The 21,177-nt window shown below is 46.8% G+C and overlaps 1 protein-coding gene across 2 annotated transcripts in view; it reads right to left on the bottom strand.

Moving 5' to 3' along the window:
• FERMT2 (FERM domain containing kindlin 2) overlaps positions 1–21,177 on the bottom strand; it is a 612,725-nt gene that overhangs the window by 296,486 nt on the left and 295,062 nt on the right. For both annotated transcript variants that reach the window (XM_078659827.1, XM_078659826.1), the window contains exon 4: positions 15,470–15,604. In XM_078659827.1, coding sequence (XP_078515953.1) covers positions 15,470–15,604 — 135 coding nt within the window. The remainder of the gene's footprint in view (positions 1–15,469; positions 15,605–21,177) is intronic.

The following is a 21,177-nucleotide window of genomic DNA, read 5'->3' as shown; positions in this document are numbered from 1 at the left end:
ATTCACTCATCCATTCAGCCATTTACCCTTTCACCAATCCAGCCATCCTTTCACTTACTAATCCTTCCACCCATCCACTCTTTTAGTCATCCATCCATCCTCCCTTCCTCTCTCCATCGACCCTTTCACTTAGCCTTCCTTCCTTCCATCCATCCATCCATCCATCTACTCATCCACTCATGAATCCATCCATTGCCCCTATCACTCATCCATCTATCATTTCACTCCTTCACACATCTATTCATCCTTTTGTCCATCTACTCTCCCTTTCACTCACTCATCCATACTTACACCCACCCTTTCACTCATATGTCCATTCATTCACCCTTGCACTTATCAATCCATCCATCCATCATTTCACACATCCACCTACCCCCCATCATCCACCCACCATCCACACACCCACTCATCCATCCTTTCACCCACCCACCATCCAATCCACTGATCCATCCTTTCACCCATCCACCATCCACCCACCCACTCATCCATCCATCCTTTCACCCACCCACTCATCATCCATCCATCCATCCTTTCACCCACCCACTCATCCATCCATCCATCCTTTCACCCACCCACGTATCCATCCATCCATCCATCCCTTCACCCACTCTCCATCCATCCATCCTTTCACCCACCCATCCATCCATCCCTTCACCCACTCTCCATCCATCCATCCTTTCACACACCCATCATCCATCCATCCGTCCTTCCCCTCATCATCCATCCATCCATCCATCCCCTCATCATCCATCCATCCTTCCCCCTCATCATCCGTCCATCCTTTTCCCTCATCATCCATCCATCCTTTTCCCTCATCATCCATCCTTCCCCTCATCATCCATCCATCCTTTTCCCTCATCATCTATCCATCCATCCATCCATCCTTCCCCTCATCATCCATCCATCCTTTTCCCTCATCACCCATCCATCCTTTCCCCTCATCATCCATCCATCCATCCATCCATCCATCCTTCCCCTCATCATCCATCCTTCCTTCCTTCCCCTCATCATCCATCCATCCATCCTTTCACCCACCCCCTCATCATCCATCCATTCCCTCATCATCAATCCATCCATCCCCTCATCATCCATCCATCCACCCTTCCCCTCATCATCCATCCTTTCACCCACCCCATCATCCATCCATCCATCCTTCCCCTCATCATCCATCCATCCATATATCCATCCTTCCCCTCATCATCCATCCATCCATCCATCCATCCTTCGCCTCATCATCCATCCTTTCCCGTCATCCATCCATCCTTCCCCTCATCCATCCTTCCTTTCATCCATCCTTCCCCTCACCCATCCATCCATCCATCCATCCATCCTTCCCCTCATCATCCATCCTTTCCCGTCATCCATCCATCCCCTCATCCATCCTTCCTGTCATCCATCCATCCTTTCCCCTCACCCATCCATCCATCCCATCCATTTATCCTGCCCCTCATCCATCCATCCTTCCCCTCCATCCATCCATCCATCTCCTCATCCATCATCCTTCCCCTCACCCATCCACCCATCCCATCCATCTATCCTGCCCTTCATCCATCCATCCTTCCCCTCCATCCATCCATCCTTCCCCTCATCCATTTATCCTTCCCCTCATCCATTTATCCTTCCCCTCCATCCCTCATCCTTCCCCTCATCCATCTTTCCCCTCATCAATCATCCAGCTACCCTTCCACCCATACATCCAGCTATTTACATTTTCTCTCCATCCTTCCCCTCACTCATCAATCCATCTATCCTCTCTCATTATCCATTTATTCAATCTTTCATTCATCCATTCACCCTTTCACTAATTCATCCAGCCATTCACACATCCCTTCACTTACTCACTCGCCCACCTTTCCATATTAATTTTGAGCTGAGCCCTTTTGAGAAGAGGCCCATCAAGAACTTCACCCTCGCTGCAGGGGCCGTTCCAGGACTGGGACAGAAGCCACCCAGGGCGGAGACAGGATCCACCACAGGGGGGGACAAGAGCCATCACAGGCGGGGGTGGACTGGAGCCACAACATGGGGGGACAGGAGCCATCACAGGCGGGGGTGGACTGGAGCCACCACATGGGGGACAGGAGCCATCACAGGCGGGGGTGGACTGGAGCCACAACATGGGGGGACAGGAGCAGGAGTCATCACAGGAGAGGGAAGGTGATCCACCAGGGTGGGCATGCAGTATTCTAGTATCATCTTGGGCTTCTCGCTCCCTCCTGCACAAGACAACGAGAAGACAGGCTCTATGTCCAAAATGCCACCCCCCACTGTGATATACAGTACTTACAGAAGATACTCTAAGAGAACTGATTGAACTGATTGTCCTCCATACTTTGTTCATCAGTGTGGGTGCGATTGTGCCATTTCTTTATTGTATTACATTATGCATGTTTGAAGAACCGAGGTTTGCTTACAAATTAGGGACAGTAATTAAGCTCGGTGAAGAGAAGCAGGTGCTGCCTCGGTGTAATCAGGGGTGTAATCTGGCCGAGTCTAGGATGTTTGGGGACCTGGGTAGAAATGGAATGTGTGAGCCCCCCTCTAAATAGCAGATACAAGACGCATTCAGGGCTGTTTGCATGCGAATGGATGCCCCTGCTCCTGAACCTGCAGCACCTCCCTCTGTCACCTTCACGCACCTCTTAACAGCTCATCAAGGGCTGGAGGTGTGAGGGCTGCCATCCCGCTGTGCCTCTACAGTTCTGCTGCTGCTGGGGGTCGGAGCTTTCATACAGCCTCGGAGTCAAGAAGGGAGGTGGGGGCAAGCTGTGCCCGGTTCAAATTACGGAAATGCTTTATTTACTTTGTGCGCGCCGCGCTCCCGTTTTTTTAATGGTGGACGCGGTTTTGATTTAGCAGGGTGGACGGCGTCCACCCTGAAAAACCCTCGGAAATAAGTGGGGGGATGCCGTCCACCCGCGTGGTACCCCGACTCGTGCCCTGCATATAATACAAGCAACCTTCCACCTACAAGAGTAGGTCTACCTGTACTGGCTTCTATTGTGCCTCTATGTACCTCCATGTACTTGGATCTGCGTGTCTGTTACTTTTCTCCTGAAAAAGCATATCTAATGCACTACCCTCTTTCTCGTCCTGTACCTCTATAAATATATTTACTCTACATATACTTACCTCCTTTATGCATCTATGTACTTCCGATGTAGTTATGGATCTATATATTTATCACTTTTTTCTAATTTGGCATTTCCAATGAACTACCCTATTTCTCAGCCTATACTTCTCTCAATACATCTTCTAGCTCAACTTTCTGACTCATCTCAAACTACTTTCTACTACTCTTTCCAATGCACTACCTTATCTCTCACCCTATACATCTATCAATATATCCTCTACATCTACTCTCATTTATCCCAAACCTCATACCACTACTATGATTCCCCAAAATAACCCTTCCTAGACCCTCCCAAACTCTACCCCTCCTCGCATCATCTGACATCTTTTACTATACCGATCCCCCAAAGCAAACCTGTAAGCTCTTCCCTCTGACTCTTCCCCTCCAAAAACCCTTTTTACTCATCCAAAAGCCTCCTCCTGCTGCTATGACCTAAATAAAATACAAAAATAATAAAAAAGTCCTTCACTCCTATCTCTCCACTATCCTTTTCAATCAAAATAACAGACTAACATGTTCACGTCTCAAATTACATATTCCACTATACTAACTCGCCACTAATCCTTTATAAGTTCTAGAGTAGCGTGCTACTCGTCAATAAAGCGCTTCAACACCCCATCAGGGTTACAAGCGCTATATAAATGTAAACCTTTTTTCCCTTTTCTACCCCTCCCCAATCTTTCTCAATCCAAATAACGGACTAACATATCCACCACTGAAATTAATTTCATGTTTCACCATACTAATATAACGCTAATCCTTATGGGTTCTAGAGTAGCGTGCTACTCGCCAAAAAGCGCTTCAAAACCCCTGTCTCAGCACCTGCTTTTTAGAACTGCCGCAAAGCTATTGGCTTTGCCAATGTGTTTTAGCCATGTTGAAAACCAGCATGGCTGCTACTCAGCATGACTAAAAGTTAGTGGCATGGAGTGTCAAAGTGGAATGGCGAAGAGTGAAGTTGTGTCAGAGTGGAGTGGCATAGAGTGGTGTGTACTGGAATAGCAGAGGTGTGTTCAGTGAAGTGATGTCGAGTACATTGGCATAAGAGAATTGCAGAGTATAGAGGCATAGAGTGCAGCGGCATAGAATGCAGTGTTGTAGATTGGAGTGTTGCATAGTGCCGTGGCATACAGCAGTGTAGAGTGGCTCAAAGTAGAGTGCAGTGGTGAATAGGGGGTATGCATGGTGTGGTAGCGCGTGGCCATTACAGACTACAGATTTTCAATTGAAATGACTATTACATTAGCACAGACATCCAGTTTTACGAAGAAAACTGTACAGTTTACAAATACTTACACAATTTATTTAAATATGCTGAAAAAAAAAAACCTTTCCTACCCCCATTGTCCAGCAAGATTTGAGTAAATCCTCTCACTTTGAAGTCTGAGAAAGAAAAGTAACCTACAAGCTCCCTCGGAATACAGAACCTGGCATTTGACCGCAGTCTTTGAATGCACAGCAAACGTGACAAGATAAGATTTACAGGCCTGTTTACAGAAAGGAGCACTCGTGAAAGAATACAAGGAGGTAGTGTGAAAAGGATTTGCTCCATGGAAGGGACACACTCACTCTGGACAGCCTAAAACAAACAGCCAGCAAATAGAAGAGCAGAAAATGTGAGTTACAAACCACAAAGTCAAGTCAATGGTAAGTAATGGACAGAATGCATTCCCAGGGAAGCTTTCTGAATACCCCCAAGATGTCTTTAGCAAACCACACAGCCTCTCTCTATGGTAGGATTGAATCTAAAAAGCACTGATGCAGCCGAGCTAACACACTTATCTTCTTAAAAGAGCATTAGCACTGGATGAATCAGTTTTTTCAAAAACATTTTTAGTCATGCTGCTATACAGCATTTTTACAAATCAATAAATAAAAAAATGCACATGCTGCACAGCATTAACATAAGGCTATGAAAGAGTGAGTCTCAAAGGCGAGACCCACTGGCTTTGCCAATCCTTGTTCGGTCTCAGCACAATTTTGAGCAATTCAGTAAATCTCCCCACACGTGAAAAAGAGAAGAAAAAAAAATGACGTGGCAAGAAATCTTACCACATAAAATAAACAATTGACCCCATGTCTTAGTTAAAATTCGATTGAGGAGCAGATCATTTCTGTTGTCACAATAAAAGCAGATATCTACTGCACAATAAACTGCATTTCACAGGGGAAAAAAAGCTTCTTTGAAGTGTGTGGCATAGTAAAACATAGCTACAAATGGCGAGAGGTTAAAAAAGAACGACAGGGAAGGATTAGTTACTCACCTGTAATCCTAGTTCTCTTCCAGGGGTATCCTCATCAAAGTCCTAAGCATTAGAATATTCCCGCCCTTGTGCGGGACCCCGGAAACACTATATTATATGTGCCCCACATATATATATATATATATATATATATATATATATATATATACACACACATATATACATATATATATATATATATATACACATACATTTTATATATATATATATATATATATATATATATACACATGCAATAGCAGCCAAATAAAATCAGAGCTGAAATATGCTGTGTAGAATTTCCACCATACATGAATAATAAGCATTAGAAACATGAGAAACAACAAAGTTTGTTTAGAAACTGTTTTAATTCTCAGAAAGCAGTAGAAATTCTCATAACTCACTGGAAGCATAGAAAGCTCCCAGGCTGCATTGCAAACACACAGTCTAAAAAGACTGAAAAGCTAACCTGTAGCTGCATAGCAATAAACGGACACCGTGTCTTTAAGGCACCCATGACCCCCAGTATCCCATCATGCCTCAGGGGTGACAGTTAGGTCAGTTGTTCTTTTCGGAGACCGAAAACAAACCCAGTAACAAATAGGTTAACAATATCTTCTTATTAAAGAATGTCCTTTGCCCGGGGAGGCGAGAGGGTTGCTTATGACTTTGATGAGGATACCCCTGGAAGAGAACTAGAATTACAGGTAAGTAACTAATCCTTCTCTTCCAGGGGATCCTCATCAATAGTCATAAGCATTAGAATAGAATAGCGAGCCTCACCTCATCTCCCTGCGGGCAAAGGAGTAACAATACAGTAATACCCATACTAAGCCTAGTAACAACTAAGCTTGTACAGGCCGTAGGCTACCCAAATAGATTCCTCAAAGAGGCTTGTCCTACTTGAGTATCGGCCCTGGAATCAGATTCTAGGCAGTAATGCCTCGTAAAGGTATGAACTGATTTCCATGTAGCAGCCTTGCATATTTCTGACATTGGAATGTCGTGCAAAAAAGCTACTGTGGCCGCTTTCCCTCTAGTAGAATGCGCTTTGGGTGACACCAACAAAGGCTTGCCTGCAAGCTGGTAGGCCAATTTAATGCAAGAGACAATCCATCTAGCGATGGACCTTTTGGCCGCCGGAAAGCCTGTTCTCATCGAACCATAGTTCACGAACAGCTGATCCGACTTCCTGATTCCCTTGGTTTTTTCCAAATAGAACTTGAGCACTCTTTAAATCTAATGAGTGCAACGACCGCTCTGCTGGGGTCGCTGGATTTGGGGAAAAAGGCGGGAGCGAAATGGACTGATTTATGTGAAAATCAGAAACCACCTTAGGTAAGAAGGAAGGGTGAGCCCTTAGGACAACCCTATTGTGATGGAAAACAGTATATGGTTCCTTCGCACAGAGAGCTTGTATCTCGCTTACTCTGCGCGCTGATGTGATTGCCACTAAAAAGGCTGCTTTCCAAGAAAGATGTTGCAAAGAAGCCTTGTGGATAGGTTCGAAAGGAGGTGACATTAACCTGGACAGAACCAGGTTCAATTCCCAAGGAAGAGAAGGATTTCGCACAGGGGGATAGACTTTCTTCAACCCCTGGAGGAAGTCCTTAACCACCGGAACCTGAAAGAAAGAAATCTGATGAGGCGATTTCCTGTACGCCACTATGGCTGACAGATGCACTCTAATGGAAACATATTTCAATCCAGAAGTAGCCAAGGAAAGGAGGTATGGCAGGATTACCTCCTCCTGCCCTTTAGTAGGATCCAGCTGATGATCCCTACACCACAAGTAAAACCTCTTCCACTTGAACGCATAAGACGCTCTCGTGGAAGGCCTCTTAGCCTCCTTTAAAATGTTCATGCATTCGGGAGGCAAGTTCAGATGTCCATATTGAAGGACCTCAGGTGCCATGCTGTTAGGTTCAGCGATGGGAGGTTGGGATGTAGTATACTCCCGTTCATCTTGCTCAACAGGTCCGGCCTGCAAGGAAGTCGTCTGTGTGGACAGACAGAGAAATGTAGAAGGTCCGGGTACCACCACTGCCGTGGCCAATCCGGAGCTATTAAGATCATCTCCATGTCCGACCTGAGGAGCTTGGACACTACCTTCGGAATCAGAGCCAGGGGAGGAAACGCGTAAGCGAATGTTCCTGACCAATCCATCAGAAGAGCATTCCCCTGCGTCCCTGGTCGGTGGAACCTGGACGCGAAGGCGTGGCATTTGGCGTTTTAGTCGTCTGCAAACAAGTCTATGGCTGGACGACCCCAGCAACGAAAAAGCTCTTCTACCACCTCGTCGTTTAGCACCCAGTCTGGCTGATCTTCGAAGTGCCTGCTGAGTGAGTCTGCTTTTACGTTCAACTCGCCTGGAAGGTGCACCGCCACTACGGTCAGGCCTCGAGAGAGAAGCCAGTGCCAGATTGTTTGAGCTTCTCTGGAGAGTGGGCGAGATCGTGTGCCTCCTTGCTTGTTCAGATAGAACATTGTGGTCGTATTGTCCGTCTGAACTAGGACCGAGTTGGACTCGATCGCTGGAAAGAAAGCTTTGAGAGCTAGAAAAACTGCTCTGAGTTCCAGCATGTTGATGTGGTAGGTCTGCTCCTGCGCAGACCACTGACCTTGTATTTGAAGTGGACCCATGTGCGCACCCCAGCCTTGTAGAGAGGCATCCGTCACTATCGACAGGGATGGAAGAGGTTGGTGAAAAGGTACTCCGACCCGCACATTCTTTCTCCGAGTCCACCATTTGATGGCATCCTTCATCGCCTGGGAAAGAGTGATACGATCTTCCCAATGCCCTGTCGCTTGGTCCCACTGGTCCTCTAGAGCTTGTTGTAGAGGACGCATTCTCAGCCTGGCGTTTGGAATGAGGAAAATGCAGGACGCCATGGAACCCAGCAGGGATGCTACTTGTCGGGCTGTTGGAAACCGAGACTCTAGCAGAATTTCGCATTTCTGACTCTTGGAAAAAAGTCTCTCCTCCGAAGGAAACGCTTTTCCCAATTTTGTGTCCAGAACGGAGCCTAGGTAGTGGATGGACTGTCGGCCGCTGGACTGACTTCTCCAAGTTGACATGGAGACAGAGTCTGTGCAACAGGTGTAGGCAAAGTTGCAGATCGTGCGTTACCTGAACCGGAGACGAGCCCTTTAGGAGCCAGTCGTCCAGGTATGGATAGATGAAGAGACCCTTTTTGTGAAGAAAAGCCGCCACCACTGCCATGCATTTGGTAAAGACTCATGGTGCGGACTTGAGACCGAAGGGTAGCACCTTGTACTGGTAGTGTTTGCTTCCCACTACAAACCTCAAGTACTTGCGATGCTGAAGAGCAATCGGAATGTGAAAGTATGCATCTTGCAGATCCACCGAACACATCCAATCTCCGGTTTGAAGATGTGGACATGAGAGGGGGGGGACCTCCTCTATAGCTCTTTTTTGTAGTAGAACTTTCACCTCTCTTCGGAGCGAGTTTAGCTGATGAGGGCAAGAGTTCTTTGGAGGAATGCTCTTTGGTAGCGCACGGAAACGAAGCTTGTATCCATTGCGCAGTATATTCAGCACCCACTGATCCTTTGTGATGCTGACCCACTCTGCCATGTGTTGTGAAGCACTTCCTCCCACTGGAGTGGGCAACGGCGCCAGAGGAAGCCACTGCTCGGGCCTTTCCTCCTCTCGTGGTGTTAGAGGATTGCTGGTGACCTCCTCTACCTCTGTTGGCTTTGCCTCGAAACTGGGTTTTTCCCTGGTTCTTATTTTGGGACCACTGAGGGGTTTGAACCCTTCGTTGAGCCCCTCTCCCTCTGTTGGACTTAAAGCGGCGTTTGAATTCTTTTTTCTTTTCCAAACCCACCGCTTTTACTGTGTCCAGTTCTGTCTTCATACGGGTCATCTCTTCGTCAGCATGTTCCCCGAAGAGAGAGGAACCCGAAAAGGGAAGATTGAGGATGCGATGCTGCGCATCCGGCTTCAGCCCTGTAAGGCGCAACCAAGCGGACCTCCTGGCACAAACCCCATGTAAGTAGGAATGTGCCGCTAGCACTGCACCATCCGCAGCTCTGCTTATTAACGGGTTCGCCACCAGACATCCTTCTGTCATAGTCTCTTCATAGTCCTTCTGGTCTTCCTTAGGCAGTTTGGACTTGAACCTTTCCATGGAGTCCCAGAAGGCTCTGTCGTATCTGCCCAGCAGCGCAGCCGCACTGGAGACCTTCAGCGTGGAGGCAGCTGAATTGCAAACCTTGCGACCCCAGGAGTCTTGAGATTTGCTGTCCTTGTCTGGTGGAACTGAAGAGGTAGCGGCCACTGCATGTGTCTTTCTCGCCGCTGCCACTATTACAGAGTCTGCTGGAGGGTCAGATTTTACAAAAACTGGGTCAGAAGAAGCTGGTTTGTATTTTTTCTGTATGCGTGCTGGAACCGCTCTGATAGCCGCTGGGGTTAGGAAAACGTCCTTGACAGGGTCCATAATCCCCGGGACTAAAGGCAGCAGTGGTCGAGAGATGGATTTTTTGTGCAAAGTTTCAAAAATTACTGTCGTAGTAACTTGAGGCACAGACATTTCAATGCTCAGCTTCTGAGCTCCTCTTTGTAGGACATCCAGATAAGTGCCGATATCATCCACTGGAGAGGATCTAGAGGTAGGACTATCCGTCAGCGTAGTTGAGTAATCTCTCTTGGAAGACCTGGTTGAAGAGGTAGATGAAGTAGACGGAGTCCTTCGACGTTTACGGTGAGCACTGTGCCTCCTCTCACGTGATCTTCTTGATTGCTCTTCCCTTCTAGGAGAGCGAGATCTGACCCGATCTTCTCCTCTGGGCGAGCGAGGCCTGACTTGACTGTCTTTTCTGGGAGATCGGGGTCTAACCGGAAGTTCTCTTCTGGGAGATTTGGTTGGTGATTTGCGCCTGGGAGGACTACGCTTGTCCATCTCCTCCACCAGATTCTGAAGAGACCACCCGTGTTGAGAGCTGGCATACTCATACATGCGTTTGGCAGCCCCTGAATTTCGCCAATGGTCCAATGATCTGTACCATCTAGGTGACAGTCTGATCTCCGCAGCCGAAGGATCTGGCTGACGCACCGGAGACTTGCGGACAGGGCTTCTGGACCTCGAGGATGCTGTTGAGGAACCAGAAGACTGAAGTGGAATGACGAGAAGCTGACTCCGTAACCATGGCAACAGAGTTTCTTTCTGAATGTATCGACGTTGAGCGTTCCTTTATCGACGCCGAACGCCTCTGGGGGGTCGGCGGGTCGAACAATCTCGACTTCGAATGCTTCGACGGCGACCGATGCGAGGATCTATGGTCTGTCGATGTCGACCGGTGATGACCCACAGTCGACGGATCCTCTTGCCTCGACGTCGAACGGTGATGACCAGCCGTCGACGGAGTCCTCTGTCTCGACGTCGACCGGTAACGACCAGCCGTCGACGGAGTCCTCTGGCTCGACGTCGAACGGTGATGACCAGCCGTCGACTGAGTCCTCTGCCTCGACGTCGACCGGTAATGACCAGCCGTCGACGGAGTCCTATGGCTCGACGTCGACCGGTGATGACCAGCCGTCGACAGAGCCCTCTGTCTCGACGTCGAGTGTCCGTGCGACGACGGCGGAGGGGTATTGGACACCCTCGACGCCGAGAGTCGACGAGACGTCGCCGATCGACGTTTCCCTGTCGCCGAAGAGGGGTCTTGGTCCTCGACGCCGAAGGTCGTTTCTTAGACTACAGCGGAGGGGTTACACTTCTCGACGCCGGACGTTTCTTTTACTGACGACGGCGGAGGAGTGACCTCCCTCGACGCCGATCGTCGCCCGGTTGACGACGGCGGAGGGGCCTTGGATCTCGACGCCGACCGTCGCCCGGTTGACGGCGGCGGAGTCACCTTTCGACGCCGATCGTCGCCCGGTTGACGACGGCGGAGGGGATTTCGACGACGGGACTGGATCCTTCGATGTCGTCGACGTACCTGGTCTTCTCTTCGACGGCGAGCCCGCCGTCGACGGCAGATTTGACGAGAGTTGATCCACCGGTGGTTCTTTTCTCAGCGCCGAGCCCGACGCTGATGTTGAAGGGTGTGAAGACTTCTTTTGTGAAGATGTTTGAGCCTTCTTGGAGCCCTTCTTCACCGGAGATCTTCCACTGGATGACATGTGAGCCAGGCCATAAATGCGAATCCTCTCCCTGTCCTTCAGAGTTCTTCCTGACCGGTGTTCACAGTGAGGACAGGTGTCTGGATCATGATCTTCAGGCAGACACAAGATACAGACGTCGTGATTGTCTGATTTTGCCTTCTTATTGCCACAAGAAGGACATTTGTCAAAGAGTGAAGGCATTCTCAGAAGAAAATGTTCACAAAACTGACTAAAAAAGACAGTATCTTACTTGACAAGTTGTTAAATGTCAAAGTAAGTGTAAAAAAAGACAAAGGTGAAGTATTTTTCTGTAGAAAAACAGAAAATTAGTGGAGCTGTGTAACCAGGATCCTTCCTGAAGGAGCCGGAAAGAACAACTGACCTAACTGTCACTCCTGAGGCATGATGGGATACTGGGGGTCATGGGTGCCTTAAAGGCACGGTGTCAGTTTATTGCTATGCAGCTACAGGTTAGCTTTTCAGTCTTTTTAGACTGTGTTTGCAATGCAGCCTGGGAGCTTTCTATGCTTCCAGTGAGTTATGAGAATTTCTACTGCTTTCTGAGCATTAAAACAGTTTCTAAACAAACTTTGTTGTTGTTTCTCATGTTTCTAATGCTTATTATTCATGTATGGTGGAAATTCTACACAGCATATTTCAGCTCTGATTTTATTTGGCTGCTATTGCATTTTTATATATATATATATATATATATATATATATATATATATATATATGTATTTATATATATATATATATATATATGAGTATATATATGTGGGGCACATATAATATAGTGTTTCCGGGGTCCCGCACATGGGCGGGAATATTCTAATGCTTATGACTATTGATGAGGATCCCCTGGAAGAGAAGAAGAAAAAATAAATAAAATAAAAGTAGTACCTCAATCACATAAAGATCAGTGGAAGGACAGCAATCAAGCTGAAGCCATCAGTACCTGACCCATGCATACACTGGCCAATTAGAAGGCAGCAAATAAGAGCGACAATGAAACCAACCAACGAATATTAAGCAACAGGCTCCTTGTTGTACACAAGCTCTCTCACATGCAAGAGCACATGCAGAGCATGCGCTGTTGCAGGCAAGACTTACAAAACTGGCAAAATAATGAAGTAATTCTATTCTAAAATGTGCAACAGTACAAGGCACAATATAATTCTCTCCTGATACACAATTCCAGTGGCACTGGGAAGTGCATCAAGAGTCTGTGACCCAAATTTCATTTGCAACCAATGTTTTCCGACAAGGAATTTTAGGCTTTTAAGTCCATGCTGCATTGTATAGAATGTTTTACTTCACTGCCAAAATCTACAAAGGCTGTGCCCATATAAGGTGTGCATTTAATAACGGTCTCCAACTGTAGGATAAATGGGACCATCTTCAAGTAAAAATCTGGATGTATCACCTTATTGTAAATACATTCTCAAGTAACTGTTTGAGAAAGGATAAGCATCTTGAAATTACATCAATATCGCATGGGTGATGCACAAGACGAGTGTTTTTGTATAAACTGAACGCCCCCTCGTGCATCCTTGCTCTTCCAGCGTACCAGTGACCTGTTACTGTGAACTGAAGATGCATGCCCTGATAAGAGGCCCCTGTGCTAAGACCATACCGGTTTGTGTATAACCCAGATAACTGGACTGTTTTACATAAAGTATACATTTTGAGCACAGAGCCACAAGAAAACAGGGGGGGACCATAAAGCATCACGGGAAGCCGCCTTCGCCCTTCCCTCCAGGTGGTGTCTTTCCCCTCCTGGCCTGCCTGCCTGTGTGCTACCACGCTTGAGAGTGCTTAGTCCCCCCACGCCCCTCCACCGGACATATGAGGCGCATATTTCCCAGCACCCCCAGAGGTGGGGCCACCTGGGTTTCACTTTGTTGTGCCTCCTGATGCAGGATAAAGGCTCCCTGCAGCTCCCGCATCACAGGACGTGCCTTGGCCAAGGGCAGGCCAGTCAGCGCCCTCTGAAGCTGGGCTGGGCCACCACTCTTTCACTTGACCCCAGCTTAAGGTATTGGGCCGGTCCTTCCCCGTTCCTGCGCTGCCTGCTGTCCCTGCGCTGCCTGCAGTCCCTGGGAACACAAGCAACATTGTGCAAGGTCATCCCCAGCCTCATCGCACCCGTAACAATTGACTCTCACCCTTACGTTCTAATCGGCGAGCTCAACTTCCACATAGACGACCCCCAACAATGCCAACTCCATCACCATCCTCGAGAACCTCACAACATCAGTCTCACTCAACTGGTTATGGAGCCCACGCCCAAAGCCGGACACACACTCAACCCCATTTTCACCTCCGGCAACAGAATCAAACTCAGTCCCACCACAGAACCCACCTGGACTGACCACACCATTGTACACTTCACCATCACTGATGCACAGCACACCATCACCATGTATCAGATCTCCTCCCACTGCAGCAAGGTCACGGAAACTCAGTGATCACAGGCCCTCACCACCTCCTAACCCAAGGCCTCAACAGACCTTGATCAGGCCGCCCAGAACCAACAGTGCCGATCGAATCACCCCACTGAAACAAAATCCAATAAGACCTCCAAACAGTCCAGCTGGTACACCCAAGAACTCAGGACTACCCAGCGCAACTGTTATCAACTTGAGAAACAACGGCACACTACCAAGAAAACCAGCCAACTGAGCAGCTCACAAAACAGCCCTTAGTAGCGATCACCAGCACATCAAAGAAGCCAAGAAAGCAGCCCTCACCACCTGCATCGACTCAGTGATCAAACACACAAAGGAACTCTTCAAAATAGCTGTCTTTTCCGAATAAGGCAGATGAGAAAATTAAAGGGGCAGAGCACGGAGGTATGAGGATTGTTAAAGAGGCAGGCACCAGCCATTTAGAGGAGTAGGTGTGTGGGTGTAGTTTCTTTGCTTGTAATATATAACGCTTCACAGCCTTCAATTTAAAAATAAATAAATCGCAGGCACACGCTGACTACGAGGAACACAAAAAAAAACGAACAGGAAACAAAGCAAAATATAGTTCCACAAAATGAACACAAACACCGAAGCATAAAGATACCAGTACTTGGGCAGTGCTCCATGAGAGGAAAAAGAACACCGAGGGACAAAGAGGAATGATTTATCACTAGCAAGCAGGGATTTTAAAAGGACAATCGAAAGGACAAATAAAAAGGCAATGGGAGGGTTATAAGACCATAAACTGTATAAAATATATATATATATATATATAAATATATATATCATTATTTTGGGGGGGAGGGGGGGGGATTGAGCCTAGGCAGTGCTTAGGCTAGACCAAAAGAGAACAACAACAAAAAAAAAAGACACCAGCAAAGCCAATATGTCTGGCGGCTTTCATGTAATAAAGCATGCACACACTGGCATGCACAAAGGATGTTGTGGTGGCAATAGTGCATAGTGTAAAAATAAAACCTACAAAAAAAATGCTTTTGGGAGAAAATACCTGTAAGGGAAGTAAGTGAATGATTGATGACAACGTGATTTTCAGATGTAAAATTTTCCTTCATGCACTGAAAAGCAAGCAACACTTAGGAGGGAAAATTATAGATCAAATATCTAATAGCATGATGGTAGAGACTAATGATCATCTATGAGAAGCCAAAATAAACTTCAATAACTGGTAACTATATCTTGCAGACCGCTGCACTATCAAAGTACACCTAAAAATCGCTTTGATGAGAAGTCGCTGTCGCCAAGTCACCTTGTACAAATGACCGACCAAACAGAACCTCAAAAGGGATAAATGGAGGTCCCCCAAGCAAGTTCATTAAGCAAACTAGTGCCAACAAGGTTTTTGGTTCGGCTAAGGCATAAAGATTGCAAAATTTGAAGTTTTAAATGTATTTAAATAACATTTGGGAATGACACTTAGTACTATGAACAGTACATGTAGCTTTTACACAAACAAAAAATGTGGCCTCACCTGATCCAGGAGTTAGTAATGGTCCCTCCAGTTCCAAAACCTCATCTTCAGTTAGTTCATCAATCTTTTTTTGTTTTTTCCTAGAAGGGTCCCTCGGTTTCCTTAGAAGAGAGAGTTCTTCTGGATGCCGGATATCTTGAAGGGAAGACAAATACATGTTTTTTTATGACTGTACGTTATGCCTTTAAGATGATCCTACCCTCCTCCGAAAGAAAATTACAATTTCCTAACTAATTAGCATGTTAAATCAATGTTGATGGGTATTTACAAATGTACATTACATTTTTGTCCAAGCATCTGAATTTCATCTGCAAATTAGAGAACTACCTCTAAACCCCTGGCTCCTGATTGGTTATAAAACAAGTTCAACAATTTACTACACATTGTTTGCAATAACTATTTATGTGGTCCAGTACTATTTTGTGGCTGGCAGCAATTATTTGAGGAGGAAGTGGAGTAGGATTCCGCACTGTGGCCAGAGCACACCAGCAACTTGCCAAAAGCCTTCAAGATCAACAGCTGGGTCATCGCTTCCACATACATCCTGGCTCCCCTCAAGGGCACTTCAACAGTAAGAGCCTGACTACAAGCCAGTTGGTTTACAGAGGAAAGCAAACTGACAAAGCACCACTGCAAGCAACTGGTGCGCAAATGGAGAACAAGTCAAGACACCACAGATAAATACATCTTCAAAGCCCTAAGGACACTACCAGCAGCAGATATTAAACACCAAGCGCACAGCTCTTGCAGATCGCAAGAACACCTGCACTAACAGCAGCAAGGAAACCTTTGCCATAAAAAACAAGCATGTGCAATGCAATAGGTCTCGCAGTTGTTAGAGTTAGAGCCATAGGCATTGTAAATGGCAATGCCTTTTATTTATGTGTTGGTTTTTAAAACGTAAATAAAAGGCATTGTCAATTACAATGCCAATAGTTTAAACACTCGCAAATGTGAGACCTATTATATTGCAAATGCTTATTTTCTCATCCTGACACTCACTACGGCTCTTCGGCTCTGTCTGCAACTTCTCCAGATCAGATATGTTGTAGGGACCACGGTGTCAAAGGTGAGAGTATTGTCTTATAACTAGGAAGCTGGGTACTTTGTATAAGAATGTAAGTTAGGCCCCACGCTTCCTTGACCTTCTGGTATAGGTTGGACAAGAAACAGCTGACACAGATGGTAATAGTTTGATTTAGCCAGACACTTGATTACATAATTATTACACGAAGCCGAGTGGTCCTTATCCTCGCACAGGATGTGTGTTCTCTACAAGCCACAGCCGCTTATGAGGTCTGTGTTGGCAAGACTGCTGTTCAAGGACTGTTGGTGTCATGAACCATGCCTGCAACCCCGACTCACCTTTGACCCGAGACACTCCTCTTCATGCAATAACGCAGGGGTTGTGTTTGTGTTTTTCGACTTCTCTTTTGCGAACAATACGCTAGATGTACTACTATGTGTTATCGGCGAACAGAAACGTATTTTCCACAAAAGAAAGCTCACGAAATCAATATTTAAGGTTGGTAACAGCGACTGGTCACAATCATGGGGATAGTGAACCACAAGAGTCCCCAGATAACTGGCCGGTTTTAAATAAAAACAAGGTTTGTGTGGCAGAAAATGCCGCCGGAATCCCGCGGCGCACCGGAAGTCAGGCAATGTCGCCTGTGACGGGGGCGGGCCCGCGTCCGGACCGGAAGAGGAGGCAGGCGGAATAAATGCGTATCGCGGCCTGGGGCTCCTGTGAGCAGTGGAGAGCCCCGGGGCCGCCAGCAGGAGGTTGCTCAAGTGTTGCGGGGCTCCCTTGACCAAGAGGGAGCCCCGGAAAATGAGCTGGCAAGAGCCGCAGCGTGAACTCTGCGGAGGGGGCACGAGGCACATGCCCGGTGCCTGCCCCTGCCGCGTGCTGAGGGCAGAGTCCCCCGGGATTGGCCCAGTAAGTTAAAAAGGGCTGGGGGGGGGGGGGGGGGTCTTGGTGCACTTGTGTGTGTGTATGTGTGCGGGGTCGGTACTCGTGTGTGTGTGCGCGCGTGTGTGTATGTGTGCGGGGGGGTGTGTCTGTATGTGCGTGCGTGCATGGGCGCTCATGTGTGTGTGTTCTTGTGCCTCTGTTCCATGCTTGTATCTCTATTCTATGCTTCTATTATATGATTGTGCCACTGTTTGCAATCAGTTGCCACACTGACTACTGCTTGTGCCTTTGCTGTCCACTAGTCCTGGTCTACCATATGTTCTTGGTATGTACCTTCTGTCCCTCTGCTGTCTACTAGTCCTTGCCTACCATCTGTTCTTTGTATGTACGTTTGTTCCCTGCTTATGCTTCAATAGTATGCTTATGCCACTGCTTTCTACTTCTGCCGCTATTCAATGCATAACTTGTGACGCTATTCAATGCATGTCTATGTTCTCTGCTTGTGCCTCTATTCCATGCTTGTATCTCCATTCTATACTTGCTTGTGCCTCTGCTGTCCACTAGTCCTTGCTTACCATCTGTTCCTTGTATGTACCTTTGTCTCCTGCTTATGCTTTTATTGTATACTTGTGCCACTGTTTTCTACTTCTGCAGCTACTCAATGCATGTCTCTATATTCTCTACTTATCTTAATTCTATGCTTCTATTGTATGCTTGTGCCACGATTCGCAATCAGTTGCCACACTGACCACTGCTTGTGCCTCTGCTGTCCACTAATCCTTGCCTACCATCTGTTCTTTGTATGTACCTTTGTTCCCTGCTTATGCTTCAATACTATGCTTGTGCCACTGTTTTCTACTTGTGCCGCTATTCAATGCATGACTTATGCCGCTCTTCAATGCATGTCTCTATGTTCTCTGCTTGTGCCTCTATTCCATGCTTCTGCTTGTGCCTCTATTCCATGCTTATGCTTGTGCCTCTATTCCATGCTTCTGCTTGTGCCTCTATTCCATGCTTCTGCTTGTGCCTCCATTCCATGCTTGTGCCTCCATTCCATGCTTGCGCCTCTGCTGTCCCTCTACTGTCCACTAGTCCTTGCCTACCATCTGTTCTTTGTATGTACCTTTGTTCCCTGCTTATGCTTCAATAGTATGCTTATGCCACTGTTTTCTACTTGTGCCGCTATTCAATGCATGACTTGTGCCGCTATTCAATGCATGTCTCTATGTTCTCTGCTTCTGCATTTTATTAAACAATGTGTCATCTTAAAGCACATCTCTTCTCTGCACACATTAAAGCACGTGTTTTTAAAGCAAACACGCAGCATTTTCTCAAATAACGTCACACTATATAACTACGTCTTTATAAACGACGTCGCCATTTAGCTGCTTTCGGAACACCTTATGATATAGAGCATTTTCGATCATGCCATGAAACACGCTGCTTTTTATTAAAGAACAGACCCTTTAGGCAAACACGCAGCATTTCCTTAAACAACGTCGCTCATGTCCTGAAACACGCTGCTTTCGGAACACCTTACGATATGGAGCATTTTCGATCATGCCATGAAACACGCTGCTTCAAAGAAACTGAATTCGGAACACCTTACGATATGGAGCATTTTTGATCATGCCATAAAACACGCTGCTTAAAAGAAACTGAAAGTTACACGTTTAACCGCACTCTAAACGCGCATTGCCGCACTCTAAACGCGCATTGCAAGAAACTTGCAACAAAGTCAATTGAGCGCTCGTACTTGTGCGCGTGCCAGTTTCAAATCACCTCCAAGGAGATGCGCGCGGCCAGGATTGTCTCCTGGAAAGCAGACACGCCGACAAGAGGTCTCTGGCGAGAACGCGCTTCCGCGCGCTTAGCCGAGACCTAAAAATGTCATTGCGTCTCCCGCTGCATCCAGCAACATCACCTCATCATAACATCTTTGCAACATGCTCTGAATACTTCTGTAACAAAATCACTGCCATACACAGCAACTTCGATTATCAACCTGTCCCAGTAATAGTCACAATTCAACAGAATGAACCATGAAGACCATCCATTCGGGGGCCCTATCTGACTCTTGACCTTACCATGTTCTCACCAAGGGAGATTCCTACCGATCTGTGTAGCACTACCAACAATCCTCAATGCTTCCATTGACTCCGCCACATTCCAGGACACCTGGATAAATGCCACAATCACTCATTCGAGAAACCATAAGCTACGCAGCCAAATTTTCCAACTACAGACCCATCTGCCTCCTACCATACCCAGCAAAAGTCTTAAAGAAACCAATCAACTAATGCCTTACAGGCCGCTTCAGGACCAACCACAGTACAGAAACAGCACATTTGCATGATCCATGGTTGAGGAGACAAAGCAACCCTCATTTTCCTCAACCTCTCTGCAGCATTTGACATGGTCTCACACCCGATCCTCATCAGGAACCTGCAAGAGATTGACATACATGGACCTGCCTATCCCCTGGATCACCTCCTTTTTAACAGTTACAACACAAACTGTCAGCCTTACATCCTATCCTGATTAAGCCTGCAAACTCATCTGTGGAATGCCTCAAGGTTCATCGCTCAGCCTCACCCTCTTCAATGCATACATGGCCACTCCGGCCAATTTCATTCACGCACATGACAAATATAATCTCCTACACAGACTCCACTGATACCCTTCTTCTTGGAAAAGATCCGCAACAAAAGAATGCAGTTCATCGCAGGCATGACCAAAGTCGCTAACTGTATAAACACCAACTGTCTCAAACTCAACACCAACAAAAAAGAAGTAGTGGTCTTCGGCAAGAATATCGCCCCATGGGACTCCAAGTGGTTACCAGCCAAACTCAGACCCACATCCAGCAACCATGCCAGGAACCTCATTAAAATCGACAGCAAACTGGACATGGCGGCAAAAGTAAACCATCACTGTATCCGGTTTGCACACACTGGTGATGCGGAGGAAGATCTTCAAATGGCGCACAAGCAACACTGGAAATACTGTCACTCATGCTCTAATCAACAGCAAGCTGGACTACAGGAACCCTAAACCACGCACTAGAACACGGCAGCCACTCGTCCTCAAGCTCCTACACAGAACTTGCATCACACCACACCTGAGAGAGCTCTACTGATTCCGATACACAAACGTGGACTTCAAACTCCTCACAAATGCACCTTGAAGGCACTACACAACATGGGCTCCACCTACCTGAACAGTCACATCTCCTCCCACCATCCCTTCAGACACATCTGCTCAGCTCCTATTTGCACACATCCCATGCATACACAGAACCAGATCAAAAAGGGAGTCCTTGCATCACTCCCAAAGCGTGGAATGACCCCTGAATGTACATCAGAGCCTCCACCTCCCTTTTTGAATTCTGCAAGAAGCTTAATGTTTGGCATTTCAATTTAACCAACCTAGTATAGGCAGGGCTAGGCAAAAATACACCTGCTCAGCACTAGGGCACCCTCGTGGGTGATCGTGCACTTTACAAATACACATTTTCAATCAACCGGACAAGTCAGGTGCAACGGTAATACGCTCTCCAGTGGCTGCTTATTTCCTTAAAAATATTTATTTTACAACATTTCCTTTTCTACGAAATCTGTAAAAGAAGGAATAAACTTGCAATAGCACATGCCTGGCACTATATAGTCAAGAAGGGATGACTAGAGCAATTTCAAAGGGCTCAAGTAGCTAACGTTGCTTAGTGTCCACAACTTCTTTAACTGTAAAGCCATATCATTCTAAAAACAGGAGAGATTGATTATTGCCACCT

This window comes from Lissotriton helveticus, chromosome 9, assembly GCF_964261635.1.
Source record: "Lissotriton helveticus chromosome 9, aLisHel1.1, whole genome shotgun sequence".
NCBI lineage: Eukaryota > Metazoa > Chordata > Amphibia > Caudata > Salamandridae > Lissotriton > Lissotriton helveticus.
Note: the sequence above shows the minus strand (reverse complement) of the source record. Positions and strands in the feature narration are given on the sequence as shown.